The sequence below is a fragment of the Callospermophilus lateralis genome, chromosome 11, assembly GCF_048772815.1.
Source record: "Callospermophilus lateralis isolate mCalLat2 chromosome 11, mCalLat2.hap1, whole genome shotgun sequence".
In the NCBI taxonomy this organism is placed as follows: domain Eukaryota; kingdom Metazoa; phylum Chordata; class Mammalia; order Rodentia; family Sciuridae; genus Callospermophilus; species Callospermophilus lateralis.
This window is the reverse complement of record NC_135315.1, coordinates 11,623,528-11,637,995: the sequence shown is the minus strand read 5'-3', so window position 1 is coordinate 11,637,995 and position 14,468 is coordinate 11,623,528. Positions and strand designations below refer to the sequence as shown.

General features: G+C 42.5%; 2 protein-coding genes across 5 annotated transcripts in view; both read left to right on the top strand.

The window, feature by feature from the left end:
• Positions 1–377: 377 nt before the first annotated feature.
• Positions 378–8,719, top strand: Amz2 (archaelysin family metallopeptidase 2). 3 transcript variants are annotated; one of them, XM_076870775.1, is made up of 9 exons: positions 378–457; positions 929–1,012; positions 1,356–1,409; positions 1,941–2,223; positions 2,605–2,778; positions 2,862–2,990; positions 5,401–5,564; positions 7,247–7,423; positions 8,519–8,719. In XM_076870775.1, the coding sequence occupies exons 3-9, from the start codon at positions 1,395–1,397 to the stop codon at positions 8,666–8,668; spliced, it is 1,092 nt and encodes a 363-aa protein (XP_076726890.1). In that variant the 5' UTR covers positions 378–457; positions 929–1,012; positions 1,356–1,394; the 3' UTR covers positions 8,669–8,719. The 3 variants fall into 3 exon arrangements, with proteins under 3 accessions (XP_076726890.1, XP_076726887.1, XP_076726889.1); XM_076870772.1 differs by having other exon boundaries at positions 1,318–1,409; XM_076870774.1 differs by having other exon boundaries at positions 456–519; positions 1,318–1,409.
• Positions 8,720–11,218: 2,499 nt separating this feature from the next.
• Arsg (arylsulfatase G) overlaps positions 11,219–14,468 on the top strand; it is a 116,609-nt gene continuing 113,359 nt past the window's right edge. Inside the window, exon 1 of one of the 2 annotated variants that reach the window (XM_077110591.1) lies at positions 11,219–11,468. The gene's annotated coding sequence lies outside the window, so the exon portion shown is untranslated. Of the gene's footprint in view, positions 11,589–14,468 lie in introns of both variants that reach the window. The other variant, XM_077110590.1, reaches the window with a different exon arrangement.

The window sequence follows — 14,468 nt, the reverse complement described above, 5'->3', positions numbered from 1 at the left end:
GGACTTGCGTGGTTAAGTTACGCCGAGGGCGCGTCTCTAACCCACGGTTCGCTGAGCCGCCACCCACAGGCAACCCCGGCAGCGTCCCAGCACTCCCTCGGGGACCCGGTCGCGGCGCCCCCGCGAGGCCGAGAGAGAACAGGACCATGGCGGGCGCTAGTTCTGGCGTCTCGCTCCCTTCTCGCTGTCCTCTGCTCCAGGAGACCAGAGCCACCCACGCCGATCGAACTCCGGGATTCAGTCTGCCGAACCCGCCCCGCGCCCCGGGGCGAGGCGAGAGAGGCGTGGCGCGGACGAGGGGGTGGAGCCAGAGGGCAAGGGCGTGACGGGTGGAGCCAATGGGCATGGGCGCGATGGGCGGGGCCAATCGGCGGGCTGGGCGCGCGGCGCCGGGGGCGAGGCGCATGCGCGCTGGGGCGGCGCGGGAGGCGGGCGGGCAGCGGCGAGGCCTGTCCGGGTGAGGGCGGTGCGGTAGGACTGTTCGGGTCGGCGAGGCGGCTGCCCGCGCTGGGCATCCCGGTTGGAGAGGCCGTCTCGGGGGAGGGATGCGGATATGGGGAGGCGGCCGCGGCAGAAGCAGCGGGGGCAGGTGTCTCCGGGGAGCTAGGCCCGGCCTTTCAAGATGCTCCCCAGGGAGAAAAGGAGAATCGAGAGCCCCGGGGAAGGCCCTACGCCACACCGCCACACCGGGCGGGGACTGGGGTCGAGCCCAAAGTGCGAGTTGACGAGGGCCACCTGCTATGTGACTGGCTAGTTCCGCCTTGCCTGGGATGTTCCGGTTTTAGGACCGAAGCATCCCGGGCCTCCAGCCCATTGCAGTGACCTTCTGCTGCGCCCCCTGTCCCACTTCTTGGGCATCTCCGTCCAGATTAGACCTGGGAAGCTGGAGGAGGTCTTCCGACGTTTCACACCGCCTTTTTTATGTTAGGGTGAAGACACCCTCCACAGCACCTTCCGGGACATGCCTGTCCTTGTAACGTAAACACTTCAATGGGAGCCTTCCTTTTTAAAGGTAGGTATACTATAGAGGCCACCTCTTGCTTTACATTTTATCCTGTAGAAATAAAATGTTAGGCCAGACACTTAAGGAGTGAGGATGATCCTGTGCTCATGTCAGAGCTTTGACCAAAAAAGACCTTTGTTCTGGAATTTTTGCCACCCCCATGAACCTGAGATAGAATTCAGAGGTTCAATTAGAGAAGAAATTAAGTCTTCTCATCAGTTTTCTGTTATCAAACTGAAAAAAAAAATCTAGATGATGAAAAAATATTATAGGATCCAGACAGAGATGTTCAATTTTTTCCTTTTCTAACTCAGAAAGCCTCATGGTGTACCATCTGTTTGCCTCACTCAAGGGAAGGATGAAAGCTCTACATAGGAACATGATGTGATGGATGAGACCTGTCATTGTGAGTCTTCTGGCTTTTGATTAGTCATCTGATGTCTTCCCCAGTGTAACATGACTCTGAGATGATAATTTCAGTGGTTGAGGTATATCTTGTCAGCCTGAGTTAAATTGCAGAAATGGGCATTTACATTAGTTCTCTTTTTGTTTGGTATTGGTATCCTTGAGTCATATTGGAAAAGATAAGTATTTTTCATGTGGTCCCAATGAGTCAACTCATAATATTGTGATTATGATACAAATGATTGAAGGCAATTGGATATCAGTTTATGCTCATATAGTCACTACTAGTTTTTATAATGGAAGCAGGTTCCATATGTAAGGGAGGAGTGAATTTGATGATTTTCTTTTCAATTTCTTAGATACTGTCCCCAAGAAATTAGAAGTAGGGGCAACTTTCCGAGGGACCACTCTGAGACATTAGGAATTAGTAATGCCATTGAAGAGAGAAAGCAGACATGTATATGAAGTATAGGTAAAGTCCCCAAGATAGATATGCATTTTATCTCTCACTACATGTTTTTTGTTTTGGCAGATGCAAGTATTACGTCACTCGGAACAGACACTGAAAAGAGCTCTCATCTCTAAGAACCCAGCGCTTGTGTCACAGTATGAGAAATTAGATGCTAGGGAACAGCAATTAATGAAGGAAGCCTTCCAGCCAACCAGTGATCTTTATGGACCTATTATTTTGCATTCACAATCAGACTGGATAATCTCACATCCTGAGGCTCCTCAAGACTTTGAGCAGTTTTTCAGTAATCCCTACAGAAAGATACCCTCTCCAGAGAAGCACAGTATTTATTTACTGGCCATTGGTATATATTGGAAATATGATGGTTTTAGTTTGGTTTTGTTGTGGCTCTGTTGTCAGGGATGGTTTGGGCCATTGGTCTGATTCAAGTGGGCAAATTTTTATGGCTTTTTAAATTTCTTTGTGGTGGGGATTGAACCCAAGGCCTTGTGCATGCTAGGCAAGTGATCCTTCATTGCAATAATTGAAGTTTTGTAGCTAAACTGACTTAAAAGTGAACATTTTATTTCTTTTTATCCATATTTTCTTTTATGTGTCTTATTAAGATATATTGAAAATTTGGAGTTTTGTTTCTGATTCCAAATTTCTTATTTGTGGATTGAGGTAAAGACTGAATATCATAATCATTTTAAAATTTGTCTTTAATTTTTTTCCCCTATTATAGGATCTCTAGGAAACACCAGAGTTATCAGTGAAGAATATACTAAATGGCTCAAGGGCTACTGTGAAGCATTTTTCTATGGCATGAGTGTAAAACTCCTAGAACCGATTTCTGTTTCTGCCACACGGTGTTCTTTTAGAGTGAATGATCACACACGCAATTTACAAATTCATGCAGGTGAATTAAGCAACTTTGCAATTTGAATTAAGTAAAGGAAATGTATAATGTAAATGTACATACCTATGTTTCTTTTTAAATAGGGCATATCCTGAAGTTCTTAAAAAAGAAGAAACCTGAAGATGCTTTCTGTGTTGTGGGGGTAACAATGATTGATCTTTACCCAAGAGATTCCTGGAATTTTGTCTTTGGACAGGCTTCTTTGACAGATGGTATTCCTTTTTCACATTGTTGGTAAAAAAAAAAACTTTCTCTGCTAGAGAATATTTGAAGTTGTTTTAAAAAAAAAAAAGGACAAAATCCAACTAATAATAGTTTTTTTTAGTTTGTGGTTTTGGGGATTGAATCCGGAGGTGCTATACCACTGAGCTACATCTATAGTCCTTTTTATTTTTTATTTGAGGCTGGATCTCACTAAGTTGCCAAGGCTAGCCGTGAACTTGGGACCACCTGCCTCAGCCTCCCAGATTCATGAGAAGTACAGGTGCATGCCACTATGCTTGACTTTTTTTTTTTTTTTAACTTTTTTTTCTTTGTGGTACTGGGGATCACATGCTCTATCGCTGAGCTACACCCCCAATTCAATAATAGTTTTAATATATTAAAACTACATAGTAATTTCAGTGAGGCATCATTCATGCCATCATGGGGACTATGCTGTCCTTAGATGCTGAAGTTCTGGGTTCTTTAGTAAGCCATTCCCACCCTTGAGGTAATAACACCTGTTTCACTCAGTCATTTGGATATAATCTACATAACAGTGCCTATCCATAAAAAGTGCATAAAGTAGTCTGCAAGGTGATGCTGGTCTGTAATCCCAGCTACTTAGGAGGCTGAAACAGGAGGATCCAGGATCACAAATTCAAGTGGGGACACTTTCTCTGGCGAACGTTTCTTTCTATTTAGAGGTGGAAGCTTCTCACCTACTCCTTCATTCTCAAGTCTTCATTCCATGAGGTTCCTTATGCCGCCACCCCTATGACCCTACCCACATGCTTTCATGTAGACTGGGGTCACTGCTGTTTTGGTAATTTTTGTGATGTGAGCTAGCTTTTCATCAAAAGTTCCTCCTTTTATCATTAACCTGATAGAGATGGAAACATTAAAAATAACTTAAAAACAACTTGTTTGTTTACCTAGATATTGCTGGCTAATTTATCTTATGTATTTGGGAAGGTCAGGAAACATTCTGCCAAGCTTTCTTTTTTAATCCTTTTTTGGGGAGTAACAATGATTGATCTTTACCCAAGAGATTCCTGCATGATATACATAATATTGCATGATATACATAATGTAAGAGATGGAGGATCACAAGTTCAAGGCCAACCTTGGCAACTTGGCAAGACCCTGTCTCAAAAAATAAAAAGGACTGGGGAGTAGCTCAGTGTTAACCGTGCTCTGGGTTCAATCTCCAGAAAATGTGTTAGCAGGACTGATCTGCTGTGCAGTAAGACAGTATTGCACCACAAGGAACCTTGTTTTCCCTGAGTGTCCAGATTGGTATTTTTTAATTTATAAACATTACTAAAGAAAATAATCTATTTGTGGAAACAGAAATGTTCTTACTAAAACATGTTATATGAAGTACACTCATACTTTGTCCCAGTGGAGGTCACTTGTGATACATGATTAGATGTATTTTTTTTTTTAACTTCCAGAATGCCAGCCTTTCCTAATTTTTAAATAGGGAAGGGCATTTACATTAGTAAATTAGTAGAGAACTAATGTAAATGCCCATTTCTGGCATTTTGAGCTTGAGGTGAAGAACATTCTTTTTGAATCAAGTTTGATTGGACAAATTTACTATGAGTTTATTTCCTTACCAAAAAAAATTTCAGGGTAGGCATTACGGGGTCGAGTGTTGCGCAGCATTCAGGAGCTCAGGGTTGTAGCCCCAATACAGCAAAAAGAAAAAGGTGATAATGTAAACAAGTAAGGTTATAAATCAGTCTCCTGTACAGTGAGTTATATATTAAACTGTGTTCTTCGAGCACACAAAGATGGTAGATTCTAAATGTTACACAGGAAGTCAGTGACAAGGGTATTTATTCTAATCACCTAAAACCAGCTGCATAATAAGAGTTGTGCAGTATAATTGGCTGTATTCTTGTTCTCACTAAAAGGAGTTGCAGGAGGGGAAGAGGCTATTCTGTCTGAAGCCATGGTCCAGAACATATTTCCAGGTCACCTGGGCAGTGTGCAGTGTATGAGGGAAGGCCCACAGCCCTTATTTATATGCATGAAACTGGGAACTGTTGTGTTCCTAAAGTAAAACCACTACCATCTTTTGTTTACGTGATTATTTCTCATGACTCCTTTGGAAGTACTTGATTTCGACTATTCTTTGAGAAGAAGACTTCTTTTGTGAAATTTGGAAACTTCCAAATTCGCTAGATTTGACCTTAAGTGTACTGAGTTTTATAGGCAGGGCAAATTGGATAACAGGTGAAGATTTTGAAGGGGAAACGTCCTCCTTTGTGTTGGCAAACCTTAAGGGTATGGGACTGTGAACACAATAACACAGAGGTGTCCTCACTGAGCGGATATTCTAGAAAGCTCTGCTTTGGTCTTTCTTTCAGGAATCTTGCCCTCATTCTGTGGTTGCTTTTTTTCTTTCTGCAGGAGTGGGGATATTCAGCTTTGCTAGATATGGCAGTGATTTCTATAGCTCACATTATAAAGGCACAGTGAAGAAGCTCCATAAAAAATCTTCCAATGACTATGCCATTTTTGATAACTACTTTATTCCTGAAATCACTAGTGTTTTGCTGCTGCGATCCTGTAAGGTGAGTTTAAAAAATCCTGTAGCTGGGCTGGGGATGTGGCTCAAGCGGTAGCGCGCTCGCCTGGCATGCGTGCGGCCCAGGTTCGATCCTCTGTACCACATACAAACAAAGATGTTGTGTTCACCAAGAACTAAAAAATAAATATATATATAAAAAAAATCCTGTTGCCACAGCCTGTAGCTTTTTTTTTTTTTTAATAAGATCTTCATTTTCTAATCATATATCATCAATCCTTAAAAGTAACATTATAAGTGAGTTTGTATCTTTGTACACTTTTGGTGGATATTGCAATAAAAACAGTCTAACTGGATACAATTGAAAATTTATAATATCAGTGACATTTTTTGGTCCTACTAGTACATGCAGCCTTTGGCTATATTCTTGTCTTATTTGTTGAATTCCTGAATCCCATTATGAGTAGGTACCCTACTCCTTCAGGCTGATCATCAGGTAGAACTGCCTCTCTGAGGACTTTGGGGAACCACTGTTCTCTGCCCTTTTAAGGAGAAAAGGCGTTTGTTTTTGGGGCTCTAGGCAACCCTCGACTGTAGTTCTGTGATAGATCCTGATGTCTATCTCCCCTTCCCTGGTCTTTGGAAAGCTGGTCTCCTCATTTCCCTCCCTCCACAGCCAGACGTATGGTCGTCTTCTTTAGTTAAAGAGTTCTGCTTTCCCCAGGATTGTACTTTGAAGTACACCTTTTAGAACTATGTTTTCTTCATGCCCCCAACCAGGGATTAAACCCAGGGGTACTTAGCCACTGAGCCACATCCCCAGCCCTTTTTATTATTTTGAGACCAGGTCTTAATAAGTTGCTTAGGGCCTTGCTAAGTTGCTGGGGCTGGCTTTGAACTTGTGATCTTCCTACCTCTGACTCCTGAGTCGCTGGGATTACAGGCATGTACCACTGTGCCTAGCTAGAACTGTCTTCAAAATCTGTGCCAAGAGCCCCCTGCATAAAAGCATCACCGGATGTACTCACTAGCATGTAGATCCATCTCCACTCCTCCTAGACCTACTGAATCAGCATCTCAGATTCTGAACTGTAACAAATATCCACCTGGTCTAGGGCAAGGATTCTCAACCAGGAATGATTTTGCCACCCAGAGGACATTTTAACAATGTCTAGAGACTTTTATTTTTAAGGTCCTGGGGATTGAATGTGGGGTGCTTTACCACTGTACTATATCCACCTTTAATTTTTTTTTTTTTAATTTAATTTGAGGCACAGTTTAACTAAGTTGTTGAGGCTGGTTTCAGACTTGTAACTCTCCTGCTTCAGCCTCTCTAGTGACTGGGATTATAGATATGTACCCCTGTACCTATCTGGAGACATTTTTGATTGTCACAACTGGAGAGGGGTTCTGTCATCTGGTGGGTGGAGGCCAGGTATACTGCAAAACATCCTACAAGGCCCAGGGCAACTCCCCACTACGTGGAATTAACAAGTTAATAGTATGGAGGTTGAGAAACTCTGGTCCAAGGGAACTAATTAAGGATAATAAGGAAGGCATTCAGATAGTTAAGAGAAATGAAGGACTGCTAAGGCTTGGAAGTTTTGTTGATAATGGTAAGGGAGTTGATTCCTTTAAATCTGTTTCTTGGAGAAGTAAGTAAAAGAAGTTATGAGCCATTGTTTGATAATGGTGGCTCTGTAAAACCATAACATGAATGTTTTGCAGACTTTATCCCATGAGATTGGACACATATTTGGACTGCGACACTGCCAGTGGCTCACATGCCTGATGCAGGGCTCCAACCACTTGGAGGAAGCTGACCGTCGTCCTCTAAACCTGTGTCCTATCTGTCTACGCAAGTTGCAGTGTGCCATTGGCTTCAATATTGCAGAAAGATACAAAGTAAGTGTGGCGTGGTGGTGGAGGAGGGAAGTGGTTATCTGAGTAACAAACTGACATTTTCAATTAGCTCCTTCTCTAGAGCTGTAATTTATCAGAAGGAAATTAGTGTAAAGATAAGCAGGAAGCTGTGGTTAAAAAAAAAAAAAAAAAACCTGCAAAGAAATACCTTCCTTGAAAACTTCAGGTTGCCTATGCCTATCTCATACTTGCAGTTCTATGAGAAATGGTAAAAGAAGTTTCTCTTCTCATCTAATCAGGGCGAGAGAGCTTGACTGACTTTGCAGAACAAAATACATGTCAGTCTGTGTAGCAAAGTTCATTAAAAAAATTAACTAAATATATATAAACATATGAGTGTGATTTATCTTTCCAAATATGTGACAGGGGTTGTGGTGCTTATTAGGAGAAAAGGATGATTTTCTTTAAGAAGAAAGAGGGAAGGTACCAAATCTCAGTGTGCATGAGTGTGTATGCCCACACGTATATCAGTGTGCATTCTGTGGTTACTCATGGGTAACTGCTCATTCAGGGGACTGCACTTAAGTGTCTGCATCCATGCCTTCACACATGTGTCTACCATGCTTCTGCATATACTTACGTGTGTACACATAAGCATTAAATTAAAGGCATAGCATAATATACCTTATGGGATAATTAGCAAGTTGAGAAAAGAAAATTATTATCCTGCCACCCTAAAATAAGTAGTGTAAGAATTAGTATATTTCCTTTTCACCTTTTTTCTTATGCATACTTTTGAACATAATTTACAATTATATTTTGTATATTTTGATATGTTCTGTTTTATTCGGTGTGGTTTTTTTTTAATACTTATTTTTTAGTTGTAGCTGTACACAATATCTTTATTTTATATATTTTTATATGGTTCTGAGGATTGAACCCAGGGCCTTGCAAGTGCTAGGCCAGCATTTTACCACTGAGCCACAACCCCAGCCCCTCGATGTATTGTTTTGTATTCATAACCATCTTTATTAAGTGCAACATCCTCATCCCAGGTCGAGATAACCTGATCTAGACTCAGTTTTCTTTTCTTGCCTAAAACAACGCTGCTAACCTGTGAGTCTTCTGTTTCCTAAGGCACTGGTGAGGTGGATCGATGATGCTAACACACCCAGAGCAACTCCGAAACCTAGTTGTGAAGATAATGTGCATTTACCGAAACCTGTAGAGGCCTTTCAGGATTGGAAAGAGTGGATAATGAAATGCCTTGCTGTTCTCCAAAAATGAGTACCTTCAGATAGGAGTAAATAAAATAAATATTTGCACATTATGCTCTCATTTGGGTTGAAAGCTTCATTGGAATGAACTGTATAGTGACTCTGTGCTGGGTCAGAGTACTGGAATAGAACCTTCTTGAAGCACCTGAACTGAACTGAGGCTCATCTGGAATAAGAAAAACTCCAGGACCTCCTTCTCTTCTTGTTTACTAGCCCTGACTGTGGCAGTGAACACATTGTTTCCATTCTTCAAATATGTTTGTGTATCAAACAGAGTTAGGATTAGCAGTAACTAGTAAGTAAATAAATACTTTAAAAATAGCTATATATGTCCCAAGGAAAGAACCAACACAATTTTCCAGGGATGCTTTTGTTTTTAGAAGAGATGCTGTCCCTTGCCAGGAGGCCCAGCCAGACCGCCTTTGTGCGCGTTCATGGCCTCCAACTTTGCTGTCTGCATCCTTTTTCTGTGAGCCTTTCTCATCTCAGGCATGCCTTACATCTTCCTTCTTCTTGCTGTTTATCAGCTTATATCAGTTTTTAATAAAGTGTGACGTCCTCTCCAAAGTATTTGCACATGACAGTAGCAGTGATATCCATGAGAGAACCATGCAGTTCTCAGCTATAACTCATTAGTCATTTGTGAGGGGTATGGCAAATAATGTGTAATGGCATTGGTTTGTGTGGGTTGTACTTATTCCATAGGCTTAGAACAGGTTTTGAGTTTTTTGGGTTTTTTTCCCTGATACTGGAGGTTGAACCTAGAGATGCTCTACCACTGAACTACATCCCCAGTCCTTTTACTATTTTATTTTAAGACACTAACTTACTAAATTGAGAGACTGGCTGTGAACTTGTGATCCCTCTGCCTTACTTTCCCAAGTCACTGGGGATTATAGGCATCGGCCACCAGGCCTGGCAGGTTTCAGGTTAATTTCTGTAATGTCTTTCACTTTTTGCATTGTAAAGTGTTAGAGATGGAGAGTGAGTACAATGGGGTTTCCTGTTAGGATGCTGAGAGTGGCCATGATGGCCGTCAGGCTGTGACATCAACCAGTTCACGGTGGTGAACAAGTTGAAAGCCTCAGACTTGACAAACCACCTCTGCTTGGTCAATGTATCCCAGAAATCTAGAAACTACAGTGAGACATTTTATTGGATGCCAGTGAGCTGACAGCTTTTTCCTACTTTCCTATCTTACCTTCAGGGTAAGACTTAAAAAAGGGTACTTTTTTTTTTCTTTTTTTTTTTTAACTCTGCAATCTAAATTCTTTCATTGTGATTTAGAAGCATGTAAATTTTTTGGACTCTGTTATGAATTTTCTTTCCTCCTCAAATAATTTTTAAACCATGGATTGAACTCAGGAGCACTTGACCACTGAGCCACATCCCTGCCCTATTTTGTATTTTGTTTAAAGACAGGGTGTCACTATTGCTCAGTGCTTCCCTGATGCTGAGGCTGGCTTTGAACTCTCCCAGCCACTGGGATTATAGGTGTGTGCCACTGTGCCTGGCAAATAATATGCTTTTAATTACCACCCATTCATTTATATTTTCTTACAGGTAAGCACAATTTTAGTCTGGTAGGCCAGCATTAATCACAATCCTAGAAGTTTGAATTTCCTTGATCAATAAATTAGGGATTACAGTTAACTGGACAAGGTATAAAGTCCATTTGTGCCTGGTCTGCACATGAGACTGGACACGGTCGACTGAAACAAATCATTCCTCTTGTTAAGAATCGAACTAAACAATCTTAATTGCTGTGTATTACTAATTGTGTACACTTCTGGACAGTTTCTTAAAGTGAAGTTTAAAAATATGATTTGTCTACTGCAACTACATTTTAATGTTCTATATTTAAATCATAGTTTCAAAAAATAATCTTCACTAAATGACCAGAAATCCAGGCAGGTTTTTGCTCTGCAAATGCTGGATGGACATAGTATTGAACTACTAAAGATTTTCCACTGCCTAAATACTACCTTAGAAATGTGAACTTGAAATGCTGTTCAGTTATAGGTCCTGTTCTGGACTTCCATGGAGTTAGCAAGCGAGGGAAAGGATGAAATGGTGACATTTCAATCCACACAAACTTCTACAGGGAGTGTTAAACAGAGGGACTGGGCAAGGCTCATCCATCTGTTCTTGTCCGTCTGCTTTTTTTAAGCATAAATTTCCCTGATAAGGTTCTTTTATTTATTTACTTAGGTGTTGTGGATTGAACTTGGGGGGCTTTATCACTCACCTACACTCCCAGTCCTTTTTAAAAAATTTTAAGACAGGGTCTCGCCAAATTGTTGCAGCTGGCTTTGAACTTGCGATCCTTCTGCCCCCATCTCCCTGAGCCATTGGGATTACCAATGTGAGTCACTGACCCCCGCCCCATAATACCTTAAATTTCTAAGCCCTGTGAGTTATAGAAGGCCTGGTGGTTTCTTCAGACCAAAGTGCTAAAATCCAAACAGGCAGCTCCGGGACTGCTATAGCTGGCCCTGCGCTCGCTCGGGCCCTCCCCAGCAGAGCAGGAAGCGCTTCGCTGTCCCGGCTGCGCTCGGGCGTGCAGGCGCGGGACCTGCAGCTGCCAGCAGCCGCGCCACCTGTTTCCGCCCGCAGGGACTTCCCCTAGCGGGATCCGAAGCGTGGAGTCCGCAGCCCGGCCTACCCCGGCGGGCGTCGGGGACCCAGGGTAACCTCCTCCGCCGCAGCCTCCGGTGCAGGCCTGTCTCGGGGGAGGCCCGCGCCACACCCACGCGTGCTGCGCTCTGGGCTTGACCTTGGAAAATCAGGATGGCGATGGCAGCTGAGCAGTGAGTGGAACCAACTCTCTTTACAATGTGCTTCATTTAAAAGTTTCCATCTTCGTCACTTTCTAGATTCTGAGATCTAGAGCATCACCGTCCAACAGAAATATCATACAAGCCACATGTGTAAGTTTAACTTCTCCAGTGGCCTCTTTGGCAACTGCAAAAAGAAGCAGGAGGGATTAATTTCAGTCACATAGTCAGCCAATACATCCAAAAATACTTCAACATGTAATCGTATAAATATTAAGAGATTTTTATATTCGTTTTTCATATCAAGTCTTCGAAATCCGGTGTGTATTTCACACAGCACTTCTCCGTTGGGATTGGGCACATTTCAAGTGCTCACCCACTGTGGCTTGTGAGTGCTGTATTGGACCGCGTAGCTCCAGATTAGTACAGTTTCTAGGCTGTCTGTAAAGATGTACCCATGAAATTGGGCCAGTAGCAGAGGAAGGCTCCTCTAAGGGTCAGGTAGTGTCCTCTGGTAGCACAGTGAGAGTGAACGGGCTTGGGCACCCAAGGGTGGCTGGGTGCAGCCTTGACTGGGTTTTCCATCATGCTTTTATTTTCTGGCACAGATAGCTTCTTACCGTCCCCTCTGGTTGCCAAGGGTATCTCCTTGAGATGAATTTTCATTTTTGGAAAGCAGTTATAAAATGTTCATAATAGGGAGACTGTTGAGTCCATTTGTGGATGCAGAAGCAAGGCCATGTTAGAGGTCAAGCAAACTGTGGATAGTTAAACCAATGACGAAAATGGGTTCAGAGCCCACAGCGTCCTGATTGTGCAACGTGACCTCGTGGAAGGAGAATACCACCAGCCCAAAACCAAACCAATTTTTTTTTTTTCAGATTGTTTACAAAAGGGCTTATAAGATTAAACTTTCTTTCAACTTCTTTTCTATTCAAGTGGGGCCATCTGGGGTTGCTCAAAGTCAGAGAAATCAGTCCATGTACTCTTTGCCTTAGAGCCTCTGCCGGCGCATACACATACACATACACACACACATACACACATACACACACACACATACACACACACACAAGAAAAAAGGTACACTGTTTAGAAAAGCAGTTGTTATCAGTAGTTGAGGCATTAAAGGATCATAAAAAAATGTCAATATGGACTGGGGTTGTAAATCAGGGGTAGAGTACTTAGCTAGCACGCATGAGGCCCTGGGCTCTGTCCCCAGTAAGAATTTTTAAAAAGTGTATTTCCAAATAGCATAGAGAATTTTGAATGTTTCCAACAAAAAAAAATGATAAATGGGATGATATGCCAGTTGCCCTGATCTTATCAGTAAACATTGGATACATGTAATGTCACATTGTACCCCATAAATATGTGTAATCACACATATGTGTGATTATATATGTCAAAATAAAAATATATATATATTCAAAATCTTCTGGAAAACAGGTGGTTAAAACAGAATCCACATGGACAATATGTTAAATCTCATAGCCCTCCATTTGCATATCTAACCTACTTTAATTTCTGCTCATGGATGCGTTTTTCCCTCAAGCTGATACTGCCACATAGGACACTCCTGCTGGGTACCTTGAGACCTCTCCTCAGCTGCTGGACCAGTGGGCTCTGAGCATAGTGCTTCAGTGTCCTAATGTCCTCTGCCTTTTTTGTAGCACACTGGGCTCTCTTGAGCTTTATTTGTAAATAGATACCAGGTTTTTTTTATCATGAGGGGAAAAAAAGTCAATGAAAAATAATGAGCTCATTCATTCATTTACATATTTTTCATTCAATAATATTTATGGAACATCACCTGCCACGTGTTAGGCCCTATTCAAAACCTTGAGGATATATAACAATGAATAAAAATCTGCTGTCCTGCCAGCAGGTGGTGCATGCCTGTAGTCCCTGCATCTTGGGAGGCTGAGGCAGAAGGATTGCAGAATTGAAGCCAGTTTCAGCAATTTAACAAGGCCCTAAGCAACTTAGCAAGATCCTTTCTCAAAATAAAAAATAAAACAGGTCAGGAATGTGGCTCAGTGGTTAAGTGTCCCTGGGTTCATTCCCCAGTACAAAAACAAAACAAAAATGAAAAACTGTGATCCTAATGTATTAGTGGAAGAAACAGATAATCAAGGAATAAACAACTACTTTTATGTCAAAGAATAGAAACATACTATTTTGGATAGGATAATCAGGAATGCCTTCGTAGGTAGGAGACATTTGGAGGTGACCAAATTAAAAGGTTACACCACATACACCTCTAAGTGAGGGTGTATCAGGCAAAGGGAACCTCAAGTGGTGTGGCCTGAGGCTTAGCATATTTGGAGGTGGGGGGGGGAAGTACTGGCATTGGGAGTTCATCCAGTGCCCTTCCTTAAGGACCAATGTCTGGGGCTGGGGATATGGCTCAGTCGGTAGAGTGCTTGTCTTGCATGCACAAGGCCCTGGGTTCAATTCCCAGCACCACCCACAAGAAGGACCGATGTCTAACTTGTGATTTAAAAGGATTATCATGGCTGCTATATGGGAAATTAAGTCTGGGTTGTGGGTAGCAGGAATGAAAACTGGCAAACAAGCTAGAAGATGATGGTAACAATCCAGTTAAGACGATATTGGCTTAGATCAAGGGTGTGATGGAGTCTGCTGAAGCATTCAGGTTCTGGATATATTTAGAAAGGCAAGCTGATGAGGTTTGGCGAGGGGTCGGGGTTGGAGGAGGAAGATCCAGAGTTCCCCTGGGGACATTTTACACTGGAGGTGCCTGGTTGATTTCCATGTGCTGCCACGTGGGCACCTACAAGGCTGGAGCTCAGGGGCAAAGCCGGGACTAAGGCTGTGGAGGAGATGTTTAAAGCTCCGGCTGGATTCCAGGGTAGCGAGGCTCGGGCGGCAGGCATGCTTGTTGTTTTCTTGTTACTGGGAAGGCGTGTGAATGATATAAATACATAGCCACAGTTTGTGTTTTCTCTCAATAATCTTTGGCGAAGCGTTCTGGATATCAGCCTTTCTGTCTAATTTGTCCTCTAGGAA